The following is an 18,611-nucleotide window of genomic DNA, read 5'->3' as shown; positions in this document are numbered from 1 at the left end:
AGGGCGCTCTAAGCTCTTAGGTGTGTTTGTTTTGGGCTAACAAAATAACTATTAGAATAGGTAGTTAAATAAGCAGAGTAAAGAATAAGGGAAGTAATCTTATATTTATAGCAAAATAGCAGATATCTAGTAGTTAGAATAATAATAGTCTTAATCTCTAACCTTCTTAAATCTAAGAAGCTCTTCTCTTACCCTTTTATACTAGAAGTAAGATAATAGCGTGGTGCCTACTACTTATAGTTACTCTTTCTTTAGGATAGCTCCTAATAGAGTTACTCTTCTTTATTATAACTATACTTAGTTATAGCTATATTACTAGTAACTTATAGCTATAAATAGCTTCTAGCTTTAGATACTTAGATAGCTATTAATAAGTACCTAACTAGCTATAAGCTAGTAGCTATTAGGGTAGCTACTAACTTTATAGCTATTAGCTATTAGTTCTAATCCCTAGATATATAAGTAGAATCTCTTTTTCTTCTTTCTTTCTTTCCTTCTTTCCTTCTTTTCTTCTTTATTCTCTCTTATTCTTATAAGTACCCTTTTATAGTAGTAACTTACTAGTACTCTTACTATAAGTTAGCTATATAGTAGTACTAATCCCCTTAATTTTTAATAGAATTTCTATATTTTTATAATTTTCTGCCCTAAAATTTTATTAATCTAGTAGGTACTCTTTATAGTTCTAATAGTATATTTACTATTAACTAGCTACTAGATTATTATATCTTATTGCTAGACTACTTATAAGATTATACCTAGAAGCACTCTAGCTATCTTAAAAATACCTATTACTCTAATTAAGAAATATACCTTTTATAGGTAGGTTTTTTATTATTCTTACTATATATATAATGCTAAGTAGCTACTAGCTTAGAGGTAGAATACCACTAATATTATGCCTATAGGATAGCTAACTAGAAATTCTATCCTACTAATTATACTACTAGTATGCCTAAATATAAGGCAAAAAACCTAGGCATTCTAGTTATATATATGCTAGTAAAGAGCTATAAGTTAGCTACTAAATTACTACTTACTTTTACTAACTACTTAGTAGCTAATACTATAAAATATACCTATTATTTTAAAAATAATAAGCTATACCTTCTAGTAAGTACCTATACTATTATAGCTTATTTGCTACTAACTAGTAGCTAGCTTAATTCCTATACTTATTATACTTATAAGGCTACTTTTATAGCTAAAGATACTATTAATAAAGAAGAGAATTAGTTTTATAGTAATAATAACTTTCTTACTACTTATAAGAAGCTAGTTTATACTTTAGCTAAAAAGAAAAATAAGAATAAAAAGAGCTAGGCCTACTATACTTAGATTAAAGTAGTAGCTACCTATATAATAGTTATTAATAAATATACTATAATCTTATAGCTATATAAGGTAACCTAGGTATAAGCTTTCCTAGAAATTATAAATTACCTTTACTATATATATAAAAATAGTACTCTAGTAAGTCTAATAATATAGGTTTATAATTATAGTTTTACTACTAACTAGTAGCTAGTTCTTTTAGTATTATAAGTATCTTTTAGCTTATATAGGATTACTCTTAATACTAATTAAGCTAGATAAACTAATATACTAGTTAGAAGTAAAGAATACTATAGAAAAGGTTAAATAGCTAGATAGCAGTTAAATAGTAGCTAGAAAAGCTATTTTAATAATTATATCTTTAATATTTTACCTTAGAAATTAAATTTTTATTTTTAGCTTTACTTAGCTATTCTATTATAATCTTACTACTAACTTACTATAAACCTACTTATTATAGTTATTTAAAAGCTTCTAAGTATTAAAATCTTAGTATAATAGCTAGGAATTTTCTAAGGTATTATATTCTACCTATTTTACTAGATAGTAATACCTTTTTCTATTATATTTATAGGTAACTATTTATTTAACCTTATACTTAGGTATAAGCTCTAAGATGCTATCTTATAATTAGCTTATAGCTAGAGCTTTCTTTATATCTCTCTAAAAAGGCTCTAAATTAGAGATATAAAAGATATTATATATTTAGGTACTCTTAGGTATTTATAGCTAATATATTATATAATAGTCTCTAATTAACTAAATAATATAGTAAGATTTTATATACTTAGCTATAAGCTTTCTATTAGAATACTATAGGTTAATATTTTTAGTAGATAGTAGTATATAATCTCCTTTTTAAAACTTAGCAGAAATATACTTATAGTTATAATATCTAGTATATTTAGCTTATATACTACTAAGTAGTTATTTAATAGACTAATAGTAGGTTTATAGCTTTAGTATTTTACTTTTAGCTTACTTATTAATAATATTAAGAGGCTTAATAGTATAACTTAATTCTTTAGAGGTAAATTCTTATAGTGCCTTTACTAGAGAGTAACTATATACTATATAATAGCTAGTATTATAAGTAAATTATACTATTAGTAGGCAGTCTAGCTAGTCTATCTATTTAATACTCCTAAAAGCTCTAATATAATACTCTAGAATTTAATTTAAGCACTTAGTTTAACTATCTATTTAAGAGTAAAATATTATACTAAGCTACTACTTAGTTACTAAGAGGTAGTAGAAAGTTCTCTAAAAGCTACTAGTAAAGATTATATCTTAATCTATTATAATTCTCTTAGGTATACTATAATTCTTAAAGATTTAGTCTAAGAAGATAATAGTAAGTCTATTACTAGTAATCTACTTAAATACTAGTTTATAAATAGTATACTTAGAGAATTAATCTATAATAACTAAGATAGAGTTATAAATCTTATTTCTATATATATTAATAGAAGGTAGGCTAGTAATAAAGTCTATTAATATCTTCTAAAAGAGGCAATCTAGTATAAAGAGAGCTATAAGTTTACTATATAGATAATATAGCTTTAGTTTTAAGACTTAATAGTTTAGATAGATACTTATATAGTTTTTAACCTACTTCTTTATACCTTACTAATAATATTAAGCTATAAGCCTATATAAAGTCTTACTTACTCTATAGTATCTAGTAGCTAGATTATTATAAACTAGTAGTAATAACTCTTTTTATAGACCTTTTAGAATATAAATATAGCTCTTATATAGGAGTAATCTACTTATATTAACTCTCTAAAGCTTATACTTTTAGGTTACTACTTTTAAGTTATATATAAGTAACTCTAGTTATTAGGTAATAAAAGTATCTCTTTATTATACCTCTAATAGTACTTCTAAAATAGTAGAAACTTTTATAAGCCTACTACTACCTAGACTATCTATTATAAAGCTTAATTTAGTAAAGACTCTTCTAATAGCTAAAAGTTATACTATAGTACTCTAGCAAACTAGCTACTTTATTACTAGTTCTAACTCTACTAGCTAGAAGCTCTATTACTTATAAAAGGTAACCTTACATCTTATAGTATAAGTATTATTTCTCTCTTTACTAATAATAGATTATAGCTTTAATATTTTATAGGTAGGCTATATATACTTAGTATTATAGCTCTCTTACTACTTATAAAAGGTAACCTTATATCTTATAGTATAAATATTACTTCTTTCTTTACTAGTAATAAATTATAGCTTTAATAGCTATAAGGTAGGCTATATACTCTAGCTAGTACTATAGCTTTCTTACTGCTTATTCTCTATAAACTTTACTAGAAAAAGAGATAGCTATAAAGCTTTTACCTATACTATTACCTTCTTATTAAAATAGTCTAACTGCCTAGATAGACTATCTACTAGGTTAGTTAGTCTTAGATAATACTATATTATAAAATTAAAGAGATATAGCTTATCTAGCACTATAATTTACCTACTTATTAGCTTAGGCTTAAATGCTAGATATTTATAGTTTAAATAGTTTATAATAATATAGACTAGATATATAGAGTATATAAGATAATATCTCTATATCCTAAATGCCTTTTAGATAGCTAGTAGCTTTATATTAGAAGTAGTATAGTATAGCTTAATAGGTAAGAGCTTTCTTAATATATATACTACTAGGTACTAGTAATCTAATAGTAATTATACTAGTATAGCTTCTATAGTAAAGCCTAATATATTAGTCTCTAGCTATAATAGTATATTTAGATTAAAGTATACTAAAATAGGTACTTCTTAGAACTATTATTTTAGCTCTTAGAATGCTATTATTATATTGCTATTTAGCTAAAAGTTATCTTTACTATCTTCTTTTAGAAGGTCTATTAGTAAAATAGTTATCTTATTATATTCTTTTATAAACTATTAATAAAATCCTATAAATTCTAAGAAAAACCTTATATTAATTATACTATAAGATAATAGCTAGTTAATAATAGCCTAAATATACTCTAGTTCTATCTTAATTCTCTTATTAGTTACTATTATGTGGGCGGAATTGCTCACACTTAGGGGCCTAACAAGGGATAGGAAAAAGGGACTTAGTGTTTTCATTTGATCTTATAGCTAGCACACAGATAAAAGGGAGGTTCTTCCCCCCCTAGCCAGACAATTCTCAATTAACAGACTTAACCGCGATTTTCTTAACTAGAGCTATTTACTTAGTGCATTTAATGCTTATTTACTAAATCCCTCTAAGAGCACCTTCCTTTGCCGCAGGTTGCACCTCACAGAGGTGCACCACCAAACAATATTGCTAAAGTCTTCCGGGAAGACTAAAGCAATTAAGAATTAAAATACCATTTAATCTGGGCAATTGGGAGACTTCTAACTACTCGGCCTAAAGGCGCCTTTCTTGGCTACAGGCTGTACCTCACAGAGGTGTACTACCAAATAATATTGCTAGAGTCTTCCGGGAAGACTAAGGCAATTAAGGATTAAATACTATTTAATCTAGGCAATTAGAAGGATTCTAACTATTTAGACTAAAGGGAAGTAATAATCTAGATTAAATTGCTAATAAGCTGCGTGTAAGTGCGGTATTTTGCAGGGCACTCTAAGCTCTTAGGTGTGTTTATTTTAGGCTAATAAACTATAAATCTAAGAAATCTTACCTTTATAACTAAAAAGTTATATTTATTAATATTTATATATAGCTTTACCTTATAAAGCCTTTCTAGTACTTAGTAAATATACTACTTATACTCTATAATATTACTATTATATATAAGAATATTATCTAGGTATATAATATAGATAATATTAATTAGCTTCTCTAAGATATTATTAATATATTTCTAAAAGGTTACTAAAGTATTAATTAAGCTAAATAGTATTATAAGATACTTAAAGTAACTATATTAGTACTAGAAAGTAGTCTTTTACTTATTACTCTTATAGATATATAGCTAGTAGTAAGTATCTTTAAGATTTAATTTAGTATATATCTTTATATCTCTTAGCCTATTAAGAATCTTAGTAATTAGTAGTAAGAATGCCTTATTCTTTCTTATAATCTTATTAAGGCTTTTATAATCTATATATAGGTATAGCTAGCTTTCTTTCTTTAGCATAAAGAGAATTAGAGCCTCTATTAGGCTTATTAACCTTCTTATCTAGCCTTATTATACTATACTAGCTAGATACTTATAGAGAACCTATAGCTCTTTCTCTGCTAGGCTATAAATAGGTTTCTAAGATAGTATCTACTTATTCTCTAGTTTAATAGTATATATTTAGCCTTTAAGAGAGAATAGTATAGTAGCTTTCTTCTTAGAGAATATATCTTAGTATTTTATATAGGTACTAGATACCTTTTTCTCTACTTTTTTACTACTATTAGGATAATTATTAGGTCTAATAATTTAGTCTAGGTAGAAATCCTATTAAAGTACTAGTATAACTACTAATTAGTTTGCTTTATAGTATACTTACTACTTTCTCTATGCTATTAAGAGCTAAGAGGCTAGAATTAGGTATCTCTAGTACTCTTATTTCTAACTTATTACTACTAGCTTATACCCTAAAGCCTAGTTTATTCTAAGAAGAAGGTCTTCTCTAGTATTAGTAATATAGTAGCTAAGTTAATATATTCTTATATAGCTAGTACTATTAGTAATTCTTATAACTTAGTTAAAAAGCCTATAGTATAATAATAGAGTTCTAGCTATACTTTCTAACTCTTACTAGTTAGACTATATATTCTTTTAGCTTATTTTACTTAATAACTCTAGTTTAATAATAGTATATATAGTGCCTAGATTAAATAGTATATTTATAGCTATCTAGCTATAATCTTACTATAGTATTACCTATATTTATATCTATAGGTCTCTAGATTTATCTATAGTAAAAGTTACTAAATTATTCTTATAGCTATTACTATATCTAGTTAAGCTTAGTTATTACCCTTTCCTTGCAATAGGGGTTTACATATATGCTATCTAGGTAATATAGAAAGCATTCTAGCTAGTATTTAAAGGAGGCGCCTATCTTAAAGAAGGGGGCTACCTAGGCTTAGACTTTTAGCAAGAGGTTCTAGTAGATAAAGAACTACTAGTTATAGTAGTTCCCAATAAAGCTCTAGTCTGCCTCTAACTTGTGTGCTATTAGGCTCTTCTAAGCATAAAAGGAGTCTTTATTGCTATTATAGAGGGCCCCTATAGAGAGTAGTTTGCATTTTAGCTAGTTACAGGCTAGCTTCTTCCTAATGCTAGCTAGTATCTAGTATTATAGCTTACTAATCTTTACTGCCTACTTCTTAACTAGTTTCTAGAGTGCTTTAAGTTCTATCTGCTAGCTGCTTGTAAGCGTGTTAATACTGCTATAACTACTTAGTGTATTTAGACTAAGAGTGCTTATCTTACTCTTTACCTTTTTAGGTTATATAGGTATTAATAAGAAAAGTATATAAGGGACTAGCCTAGAAGCTTCTATAGACTAGTATTACTAATAGTAACTTTTCTTATAAGGAGGAGAGAAGAAGACTAAAAGGGGTTAGTATAATTTCTAGTAGCACCCTTATAGGGTCTAGTTAAGCTCTAGTCTAGACCTATAGTAGGTTCTTAGGTAGCTCTCCCCACGTGCCTGTCTCCTTCTTCCCTAAGATCCAAGCGTCACGCTTAAATCCATAACAATAAGGTAAATTAACTAACGCAGATAGAGTTAGGTTTGCTCCCTAGGTAAGGCAGGATTAGGGCCTACAACCTGGGCAACCCTAGGCAACCCTGGGCAAGTTCCTGGGCCAGCTGGAGAATAGGGTGGCATGAGTAGACTGGCCCGGTCTGTGACTAGTAAAGACTAATAGGGTTATTAATAGCTTGCAGTAAAGCTAGAAATAATGCTATAAAATACACCTCTATTAACAAGAAAGAGTTATTAACGTCCGCCATATACTACCGTTATAATATCTAGTAAATAACTAAGACAGAGCAGCTTTTGTTGCTCGTAATAAGGCTGGAACCTCTAGTAGCAAGTTTGCAGCATGAATTTAAGGTGTAGGGTTAAAGCAAGATATTATAGGCTAATAAAATACTTTTTAGAACTTTATTAGTACCTCTTATTCACACAGACGTCTATTTAGTGCTTAAAGCAACAGGCTAATTCCCTGCTACCTCTAGCTATTTCTACTAGCCTAAGTATAGCTAAGTACAAATAAAGTAGATGCTATTTAACGTGCTTGCCTAATCTATTATAGGTACCTTTAACACCTAGCTATAATAATAAGGTTATCTAAATTTATTGTCTATAATGCATTATTAGTATTAATATATCACTAGGACAGTAGAGTTAGCAGGATAAGCCTATTAAGACTTAAATATAGCATTAGCGCACATATGCTGTAATAATTGTATTGTGGGCTAGCCATCCTAGCACTAGTCTCTATGCCTTAGCACACTGCGAGCAACAGGCCGCAGTGCTAGAAATGCGGTGGATTAACTACAAACAACTCAGCTAAAAAGGGAGAGGAAGTCTTTATGAGAGAGCCTGACATAATCAATCTGCCTTAGTGTGGCGAGCAAAGAACTGTTCTCGCCTGACCAGCGGAGGGGGAGTTATTTCCCTGGAGTTGGGCCATTAAATGAAGCGAATTGTGACTGAAGCATCGCCATACATAAACGCAACGATTAGCGGCTACACCGCCAACATTTCACTGGACACAGCCGACCAAAATCGTTTCCAGGTACAAACTCACACATGTCCAAATCCGCCCAAGAAATGGTTCCATTTGCATCTGGGCAAGAATCACCCACTCTTCGTGGTTTAGATTATTGACGAGCTTTTCCGGCTTGGTTGTCGCTGCCAATATCGGGGAAGAGTGGCGTCGCGACATTGGCCTGCAAAGTTGGTCAGCGGAAAAACGGCGCACACTAGCGGTGTCTCACATTAGTCCTGTTCCAGAGTATCTATTACCAAGTCGATTCCCTCCTTCTCAAGACTGTCTCTATTGTCCTGACACTACAGAATTGAGATACCTAACTCCTTATTGTTTCATTAGCCAAGGTATCTATGCCGTTACTATTCTATAAAATGCCGCCAGTTCCTCACTCAGTCCCGTCGTTGCACACGCTATTATGTCACCTGAGCCGACGGCCATAACCCTACACTACCAAGTCCACCTTTGGCGACAACCAGATTTACAAGGCAAAGCCGCCCACCAATCCCACAGTGATGGAGACGACCGTGCCCACGATGCTGAAGATCTTGGCAGCAGCAGGGTCATTCACAAGGCGGATGAGGATGGCAGCACGCGGGGCCGCCGGCCACGACCATGACATCCTTGTACTCCTCAAAAAAGCTATCGTGATCTACGTTGCGTAGGATAGCAGTGTTGTGCATGGCAGCCGTCAACGAGGGATCATAGACTTCCTCCTGGACGAAGAAGTGGTCCTCACCCGTGATACTGGGGCACGCGTTGGTGATCTGAGGGAAGGGTTTAGAAGAAGATCAGGATGAATGGAGGGGGATTGCGGGAGACAGAAGAGGAAGAGGAATGCGAACTTGCCTTGGACAATTTGGCAACGGAAACGACGGGCTTCTTAAGTAGGACGCCGCGGTAGAAGATTCGCTTGTACCGCCTGGTGTGCTGTTTATAGGCGTTGATGAGGTCGGTCGCGAAGTCCTCAGGGTCTTGGCCCTCTGGAATGGAGCGGTAGGAGGTATGCAGGTTTCCCGTGGCTGACTCGAAAAGGGCTACGTAAGTAGCCTTGGTGTTGGGCTGAGTATCCATGTCCATGTCTAGGTCTCTGAGGTAATGGGATATGTGTCACGTGGCGCTGTGGTTGTAGACTGAAGGTCAAAGGCGGAGTTTTCGAGTGAAGGCTATGAAGCAATATAGGAGATGGTTCGCATCGCATAGGGCGACGGCAGTCGAGGTATAAAACTACAGTGAAAGTGAGCGGCTACAGAGAAACAAACATTTTCGGCTGTCACTGCGTACAAAGGAAGCCGAAGTGTGAGGTTGTGGATATTTGAAGTGCGCCATTAGGGAGAAATGGCGACTTGTCTGGAGACGGCGACAAATGATGAAATTGGTGAGGAGCATGCCAGACCGGACGCTGCGAGGGAGGAATAAATCCATGGCTGTAGAGATATAGGAAAGGGACCCAAAACTCAGTGGCAGAGTTGGAAGTAGAGAGGAAGAGGCCGAAGATTGTTGTCACTTGCGACAACCCGAGGCCTGGTTGATTGACTCGCTCGAGCTATAGCGTCAACCGCCTGGCAGGGAGCCAGTTGGAGCCAAAGCCTTGGCCATGTCTCGCCCGCATGAAATATCAGATAAAAGGTATACCCGGCGATGGGTTGTGCGGTGGGCGGAGAGACAGCAGAGGGAGACAATTGTAGTTATTCTGGTGCGGATTGAAGGTGTTTGGGCTCAAGGTCGTATAAGCAACCGTGGCCCGTGGGAGGTATGGGAGCAGCCCACCCAGATCATTGGTAGAATTATAGTGGATTTCTTTCATCATTTCTGTGTGGCTGACGACAAAAAAAAAATGTGTTCCCCCAAGCACAAAACGAACGCGACAGGTCGAGAGAGCCAGAGATACTACACTAACCCTGTATAATACTCCATAAGGAGTAGGCTGTTAGTGGAGGACTACTGCATTATAAAATTCTGGTCCTACTCATTTTCTTCCATCACGCTTCCCTTGCCACATAGAAATTTGAAAGAGTCTCTCTCACCGGTTTTCATCAGGGTTATCTTTGATTTTTGTCTGGCAAGTATGGTGAGACGCTCTGGTCGGTTACTGGGGCGGCAATCCTCGACGACTCGCAGTGAGCCTTCGAGTGAGCCAATCCGTTAGGCTGATGTTTTGTCCGTGGCTTCAGACAAATAGGACACTACCCAAATAAAGCAACTTTCTCCCGCTCCCAATGTCCAACATCCTCACTTTACCTCAAATAAGGTTGCCTTTCGCTATATAGACCTTTCTATGCTACCGAGACTAGAGCGGTAAAGATGCGATATCCAATAATTCATAATACACGCGCAGATGTAAGTCCCCCAGGTTCCAGTTGGCTCGGCTCGGTGCTTGAGGGGGCAACCTGTCCACTGTATGAAGCTAACCAATCCTTCCCTTAGACCTCGCCACTACTTACTGTCTTTTTGCAAGTCCGAACGAGGACTGAACGCTTTATTAACGTGGGCGAAGATCCATGGAGCACACCACAATATTGGAGCACAACACAACATGAGCAGTTTGCCTCCGACCTCATTGACGAGATCCAGCATAGATACGACTCCAGTGGCCCTGGTCGTTGCCATGTAAGCATGCCCTCTGTCGCAGCTTGCATCCCCGATTTATCTCTGGCTAATGAAGCAATCCCGCTTTGGTGCAGGAACGCACCGTCGAGGAGCTCATCGCCGGCTACAAGAGGACTAATATCCACCCTATATCTTCAGTCACGGCCGTTCAGGGCTCTTTGAACTCCGCCGTACAGTTTGTGCAACGCTCGGCGGCCCGACCTACACCTTGCGAGTCTTGTCCATCGCTCGAGAACGACCACAGCGACAGTGGACAAGACTCATCCAATGCCTCAATTTCACTGGAACACGCTTCCTCGTCGCCCGCGGCCTCGATATGTCCGCCGACACTGCCCGATCCTCCCATCTTTGCTTCCATCCGACAAGTCCTAGCCTCAGACCCATCTTATGCAGAAGATGTCATTTCTGCTGTGAGCAAGCTACCACATCACAGCCACAACCTCCTTATGCATTCCGAAACCGAATGCGCCGGTGGCTCGCCGTCTGCTCCCCCGAAATCATCCGCAGGGTCATCCAAGAAGCGGCGGAGGTCGGATGATAACTCGAATGACAACGGAAGCCGTGGCGATCAGCCGGCCGGTGAAACTGGCGGTGGAAAACGTGAAGGAGAGACTGGCGGAGGGGCCGGTGGAGGCAGTGGAACGGGACCGGGCAACAACGGGGGAGGTGATGACCCCCCCCGTAATAAGAAGCGGAACAAGGACAAGAAGCGCCGTTGGATTTATCCATATTGCCTTGCATACCCCGAGATTCGCGGAATCTTTGGTCCCTGCTCGCCTGGGAACATGGTCGAAGTGCACCTCTGGAGCTAGGCCCTATGTCCTCACAATCCCAGGTCTAACTTTGACGGCTAGTGCTAACTCTGAGCAGGACTCACCTTAAGAAGCATCATTCCCCAAATGCAAAAAGTGATGACCCGAATGCAAAGGACAATGCACGGTTCTACATGGACTCCACACAGTTGACCAACGTTCTAGAAAGGATTGACTCATACAAGGAGCGCCCCCGAGAGTTGGCGACGTGGATCTCTTATTGGAAGGCTCTCTTTATCGACGTCTGGTATATCATCTTTCCCAAGGAGCGATTCCCTCACTTTAAGGAGCCTCTCTCCCCTTGTATGTTCTCAGCCCATCAACTTGTCCATCATTCATGTGCTGATCCTCCCGCAGTTTACTTCGATAGCGGTGAGATTGAGAATCTCGGCCAACATCTTTCGCGACAGGCGGGAGCGTTGGTGGAGCCGATTTACGATGCCAGAGCGGTCCGAGCCGTCAAGACCAAAGCTGTTGCATCAAAACAAGATTTCCGTCCTAGCGAACAAGAAACCAAGGAGATGATGTCAGAGGCTATCGCCATCGCCTTGCTCAACTCGCCAGTCGCTATCGGGGCTACCCAATGGCTCGCCCGTGCTTCTCCACAGACGCTGCAAACCGCCGTGGGACAGTACGGAGGCGTGCCGAGCGGGGCCAACGACAAAAGGCCCGCGACACCATCTTCAGCAACAGTCCCCAGAACGCCCGAGTCCGCCCCCATCGGCCAAAATGCTGTACAAGCGGCCACTTCCGTCCTACCCACGGTCCCGTTGACTTTATTCCCCAATGGGACTCGAGTCACCATGGACTTATCCTCGATCTACACAAATCCACTGCACACCGCTTATCAAGTGGGACAGCTCACTCTGCCGCCGACAGTCTACGTGGCAAGCATGAGCCAAGTACCGTTGCAGCCCCCATCTACGGCTCCGGTAATGGCCATCTCGGACACAACAGCAAACGTCACTTCGCCGGCTATGGAGGCCACGTTGGGTACCGATTGGCGAACATCAATACAGCTGCCTGCGGGGCAGGGTGCTTTTATGCAACAAGTTCAAGAAACGCCGCTGGGTCAAGAGCAGACTTGTCAGCAATCAATATTGATTGATGAGGCCAGTATTGATATTGATATCGAAGATTTGGCCAATATTGATATTGATATTGATAATTATTGATAAGAAGCCAGTGATTTTGGCCTCTATCACCATAGCGACGACGCGAGATGCATTTTATATCCATCACCTCGGCATACCATCCCCCACCCTTAATATTTCGGATCTGATGCCTTATCTTCCAGGAGACAAGGTGACAGTCGTCGGCGGGAAGCAGCACGGCAAGAATGTGCCAGTGACATGGAACAGAATTGGCAATCTAACTCTCAAACTAAACAATGATGTTATCAAAGGGGACGAATATGTATGGACGTTCAAGATTGAGTACAGCTAAAAGTAGTCTTCTAGGAATGCCATACTCCTACAGAGGTTCTACATAAGCAATGCTTGAATGTATTGTACATACTGTTAGTAGCACTGCCTTATAGCTGAAGGGGTATCCCCAAGACGTTTCCTCGGTCTAAAACCCCGACCCTACACCTACAAGCTCACTCTATGGCGACTCCAGTAGTGTTAAATTGGTACTGTAGAAAAGATCACTAGACCGTCAATTCACAAAGTCACAGCACAGCACCACACAGAAGTAGCATCTCCGCATTCTTCCAGGAAATTTGTATAACACCTCCACATGACTAATATATTTGACTCGTTTGAGATATAATAAATAGAGGGAGATGTCCTGCTCAGTCCGATAAGGTAACAAAGCTCTCCAATTTCACCCACTAAAGCTCAAATGTCCAGAGCACAACCAGTTCAATAGTCTTAAGCTCGGGGATGTCATTCCCTATAATCGTCCATAGCAGCTGGAGTACAATCTCCTTAAAACTCAAGTCTTTGCTAATCTGCGTTCTATGTTGCGGAGGAAAGCGCAATGTGGCCGTCAGGACATCGCGACCAGAGCATTTGGGTGCGTCCAAATAGAGACTGTCTTTAATATCTATTCAGCACGAGTGTGTATATTTCGTCGAATTACATCGCGCGCCGATGATCCCTTACGCAAATTTCACCTTTCCAAAGTAACTTGTAATGTGCAATTCTGCCTTGTTCGGGACACTCCACGCACCAAGGCCTTGGTCAGGATACATCTGAGAACTGACCACAGTTCGGAAGAAGTTCATCCTCCACCTGTCAATCACATCATGCCACATTAGCTGCAGGAGGAGACTTCTGCTAGCGTCCGTTACAACCTAAGAGGCAGGATGCTTCGCTTGTTGTTACGTCTTTGTTCTAATTCAGTTAGGCTTCCCGCCGCCGCCCATTTACTTCTGTCGGAACTCATATGCCATCTCTGCTTTTTTCCCTCACTTATATCCTGAGTGTGCTCGCAGAAGGCTATTTCGCCCTTCTTTTTAACTCGACCGCCAGTAGAGCTGCTGTTCAGCTCCTCGAGTTCTGCTGAAGAAAACGTGGCATAGAGGAGCATCCAATCAGTTCCAATGATTGAACTTTGTCTGTCCAAATAAATTCATTATTAGTGGCACTTTTGCTATCTTTGTGGCTTCAATTTAGGCCGTGAATTTTCCAGTGTAAGTGCAAACTGCCAGTTCACGACATCGGTTGCCGCTAGTCGCTTTCAGCTCCCGTCCTAACATGAGAAGCTGCTCAAGCCATATCCAGCGGGGAACTTAGACTTTTTATCCACATCATACATGCCAAAATACGCCTATTACAGCTATTCTATTTCTTGCAAAGCAACTAAATAACATGGAATCCAGAAAGGTGCCTCTTGCAGGCGGATGCCACTGCGGCGCCACACGCTATGTGCTTTACTTTACTCTTCCCGCACCTCACAACGAGTCCAACCCTCCCAAGAAAGACGACCAGAAAATATTTCGATGCAACTGCACAACTTGTCACAAAATGGGCTCGTTCCATTTGAGGCCCGCTGATGTGCGGGACGACTTTTTGTTGCTGAGCCCGCTCGACCCATTCGAAGATCTCGGTGACTATCTCACGTTCGACAAGGAAATCCACATGTTCTTCTGCAAGATATGTGGTGTACGCTGCTTTACCTTCACTGGTCTTGGAGAAGTTGTTGATATTAATGCTTCAGTACTCGAGCTGCCGGATGCCGCAAAGACTGGGGCTCTGCTGACCAAGGCATGGAGAGCCGTTCGCGGAAGCGGTTCACCAGAGTTTGGGACTACTATCAATGTGAATGGACATACTATTGATGCAGGTCAGCCTGAATTTGATATGAGAGAGCTTACGGAGAAGAAGTGTGTGCAGTACCTGGATACGTTCAGTGACTGGGGTAAGGGATCGCCTCCTCGTTGGGATAGGCCGCAGGACCATGGATGCTATTAAAGTGATTGGATGAAATCCAGGTATTTAACTACGAATAAGTAGAGATTGGTAGCTTGCTCTGACTATAATAGGTTTATTCTTTTGAGTTGAAGATGTGTTCTAAGTTGTTGGCATGGGCGGCGACCACTCGTACTCTATCTATCTTCTTCACAGCGGGCTTGCTTGGAGCTTATTCCCCAAGCAGCTAGCTAGGCCCATACCTGCTAACACTATGCCCTTTGCACTACGATCAACTGCCGTTATAAACAGCTCTGGGTCCACATCAGGATGACCGTATAGGATGTCTACCTTTGGGAGCACACCCTTGCAGTTCCTGATGTCAAAATAGTCCTTGTTTGTCTCTCCGTAGAATTTGGGGTTTGAGTTCTGAAAAACGCCCAGCGAACCTGAAAATGACTGGAAGCCGCCAAGTGAGCTGGTATTTAACTTTACCGTGAATATTGCCGGCAAGATTTGCTCGCTGATTGCGATATATAACCAATCCTCCAGACCCCTTGCATAGAAGCCAACCGCCAGGTTCACCGAACAGAGAATGTTCATAACCCCATCAGCTCCATAAGCTGAACCGGGACGCATGGTACCAGTGGCGACAACGGTCTTTTTGGTTCTCAAAGCGAGCTGAAGTCCGCGTGCATACTCTGCCAATACATCGGTGCCAAGGATCACGACGAGGCCACAGATGTCAGCATCGAGGGCTTCCTGCGCTTTCTGAACTAGTACCAAAAAGTTCTCAGAGGTAAGGTCCGGCCCGCCCCCCCGGCCGAAACAAGTCCAAAGTTTGAATTTGCGCGATTTTTCCTAGTTCTGGATTTTGTAGTAGCTCCTCGAGGGGGTGTGGTGCCGACGAATACTTCGTTGTCCAGGTCGCGTCCTCCGTTTTGCACGCCGCAGTGCCGCTAAGCCCAATTATCAACGCTCTATGAAGACTAGCAACATTACAGGATGTTGCAAGCTCTATACTTCCAATAATTGTGCCTACTGGCATCAACGCAAGCTTGTTGGATGTTGACGCTAAGGAGAATAATAAAAGCCGGCCACAGATGATAGCGTTCGCTTTTATAGTATATTAGATAGATATAGAGATAACAGGAACACAAATATCGAATCTAACACCGGGAATGGTCATTTACTCAAATACATGTCAATAAAATAGAGCCAGCACTCTTGTAATACAGCTTGCCATTGTAACGGGCTGAGCCCGAGGTGGCTCGGCGGCCGCTCTCGCCTCCCGTCCCAGCCTGCCGGGTCGGGACCCATCACAAGCGAGATTGCTTCTCATTACTTCTTAAACTGACGAGCTCTCCTTTTCCTTGTCTCGCTTTCTCTTTCCTCCTTAGCTTGAGATACTTGTTCATAGTCGCCTAGCTAGTAGTAGCGATGACTTTCCTGAGCCCGTTGCTCCTACTAGGGCTACAGTTTCGCCAGCCATTGCACTGATGCATATGTCTTTTAGAGCAAGCTGTTTGTCATCATAGGAAAACGTGACGTGATCAAACTCGACATGCCCTCGGACGTTCTCTAACGGCTTTGCATCCACCGTATCAAGAACTCCTCCAGATGGAGCATCGCACGTACCTTTGGCTATATTTGGCCATGGAAGATATTCGTGCCCTTCGCCAGTTAAGAGACAATATGGCGGAGAGGGATTAAGTGCTATGCTACCCGGGAAGCGCCGCAAACCCGAAGCTTGTGCTTCTCCCGGCAGCGTAATGTGCGCCAGAAGACTGGACTGAAACAGGGCTCTCCCATAGCCTTGCGGGTGGAGATGGCTTGTGGCTGTTGGGTTCCCGTTCTGTACACTCTGTCTTCCACATCCGATCAAGCCACACCCTGGTCTGAGACCGCTGTGACGTTTCTGCATACTCGGTTCTCCCGGCCAGAGTCTGCCAACTTATAAAGGTGCAGCCATCGCTAGATTTTTGCCACCGCAATCGATCCATATACATCATCGACCCTTTACAATACCCCTCGTGGTAACATAATGACATCGTCACCTACTTACCACACAAACAATCCTCACTTACAGCAACACAACTATGCGCACCTGTTGACTACACATAAGACTACCAAGACGAAGCAGACTGAGTCGACGACATTCCCGCTCTCGATTTCGACTATCCGAATCATACCGGCCGCTACGTTCTACGTCTTTTTATATTCAATCCACTACTTCCACTTTCATAAATAAAGGCCATCTCCAATGGCCTTAAGTACCGAAACCGCCATCGCCATCGTCGCGCTTTTCATCGCCATTCCTCAAGCACTCGTCATCCTGTGGGGGTGGAGACGTTGTCGGCTTAGACGCCGTCAATGCCTCCCTACAGCAGCAGATGGTACTGTTCAAAACAGGATCTTAGAAATACAATAAAACAAAATATATAGTAATCATGCTAATTCTTTGTTTCATCAATACTTGTAGATGAAACACTATTGCCTCTCGGTCAACGAAGTACGCCTCCCTCTGGTGCAGTGGTACCTCAACGCTCTTATTCGCGCGGCGACTCTCCCTGGTCGTGGGCTTCACATCCGATCTTTACCAGCACCCCGCCACCAATAGGCTTACACGAGATGCCCCACCATCCTGGTCGACTCATTGCCTGTATAAGCTTGGAGTGGCCACTACAGCAGCTAACGGAAAGGCAAACGAGCCAACAAATATGTGAGAATGGGAGCCTGCCAAACATCTGATTTGCAGTCACGTAAAGAAAGAGAGGGGTGAGAGGTTTCAGCCAATTTCAGCGTTCACGCACGACGCACTTCGCTTCTTAGTGAAAGCTTTGGTCCTCAATGTATATACCAATGCATGGTATTAGGAACCTCAACAAAATAAACAAAATACAATTACTTCCATGCTGACTCTGACGCCAAAAACAAACGCATAGGCCCGGATTTATGATTGATAGATCCCGAGACCGGTATAATACTGTCGATACGCCTCGTTTCGGGAAGTGCGGCCTCGACAATTCCTGCAGAGCGAGCTCCGTGGCTGTTGTATAACTGCGTTATTAACATACCGATCTTGAAGTTTTCTAGTATCGTACAACTCTACCTTCTTTTGGCAGACTGCCTTGCGGCCAACCTCTTGCCAGTTGCTTGGCATGTCTGGATGGGAAAAATCACTGACAACATATAACCTCGCGCCATGGCAACTTGTAAGTCTCGATGCGTTTTCAGTCATCATTTTGCGCTTTGACTCTGCAGGGTTCTTGTGTCTTCTGTACTTGCCACGCTCCGTACGGACATTTGTGGCACTTCAGACCATCCTTCTTATGCGGCGCTAGATATAGAACACGGTCTATCGGAGGAGGAGGACAAGGGAAATCCTGCAAGTAGGCCTGGCTGCGTTTGGCATTTGGGAGCTCTGCGACAATCTTCACAATGGAGCGCCGTTCTGCAGCCGTGATCTCTCGATGGCGTTTTAGAGGCTGCATAGATGCTTCATGAACAAGAACGGCAAATGCACACTTGCAACAAAAAAGCGTTCTATACTTTTATATGAGCGTAAATGGCCTAATAGCTGTACCGCTCTCCATTTTTTTCGCGGCTAAATATCAAGGCGTCGCCCACGCCACCCTATCGTAGGTGCATAAGCCTACAGCATTGCATTTTTAGTACACGAGAAGATAGCGCGCTACCAAAGGATTGGGTTATCTCTACAACTCACAACAGCTGGACTACAAATAAGAAAGCCGTAGATTAGATCTAGCACTTTAAAAAGCATACTAAACCCTA

General features: G+C 40.4%; 3 protein-coding genes across 3 annotated transcripts; 2 read left to right on the top strand and 1 right to left on the bottom strand.

Annotated features, from left to right (window-relative positions):
* Window positions 1-8,601: 8,601 nt before the first annotated feature.
* VFPPC_17990 (hypothetical protein) lies at window positions 8,602-9,118 on the bottom strand (the record flags this gene model as incomplete). Its single annotated transcript, XM_022429655.1, has 2 exons — window positions 8,602-8,805; window positions 8,861-9,118. The coding sequence occupies 2 exons, from the start codon at window positions 9,116-9,118 to the stop codon at window positions 8,602-8,604; spliced, it is 462 nt and encodes a 153-aa protein (XP_022285291.1).
* A 1,224-nt stretch (window positions 9,119-10,342) lies between these two features.
* Window positions 10,343-12,635, top strand: VFPPC_05387 (hypothetical protein; the record flags this gene model as incomplete). Its single annotated transcript, XM_018284592.1, has 5 exons — window positions 10,343-10,378; window positions 10,466-10,648; window positions 10,723-11,413; window positions 11,503-11,763; window positions 11,818-12,635. The coding sequence occupies 5 exons, from the start codon at window positions 10,343-10,345 to the stop codon at window positions 12,633-12,635; spliced, it is 1,989 nt and encodes a 662-aa protein (XP_018141357.1).
* A 1,797-nt stretch (window positions 12,636-14,432) lies between these two features.
* VFPPC_05386 (hypothetical protein) lies at window positions 14,433-14,879 on the top strand (the record flags this gene model as incomplete). Its single annotated transcript, XM_018284591.1, has 1 exon — window positions 14,433-14,879. One exon carries the CDS (start codon window positions 14,433-14,435, stop codon window positions 14,877-14,879), a length of 447 nt encoding a protein of 148 aa, XP_018141356.1.
* Window positions 14,880-18,611: the final 3,732 nt, after the last annotated feature.

Source organism: Pochonia chlamydosporia, chromosome 5 (assembly GCF_001653235.2).
Source record: "Pochonia chlamydosporia 170 chromosome 5, whole genome shotgun sequence".
NCBI classification, from domain to species: domain Eukaryota; kingdom Fungi; phylum Ascomycota; class Sordariomycetes; order Hypocreales; family Clavicipitaceae; genus Pochonia; species Pochonia chlamydosporia.
Note: the sequence above shows the minus strand (reverse complement) of the source record. Positions and strands in the feature narration are given on the sequence as shown.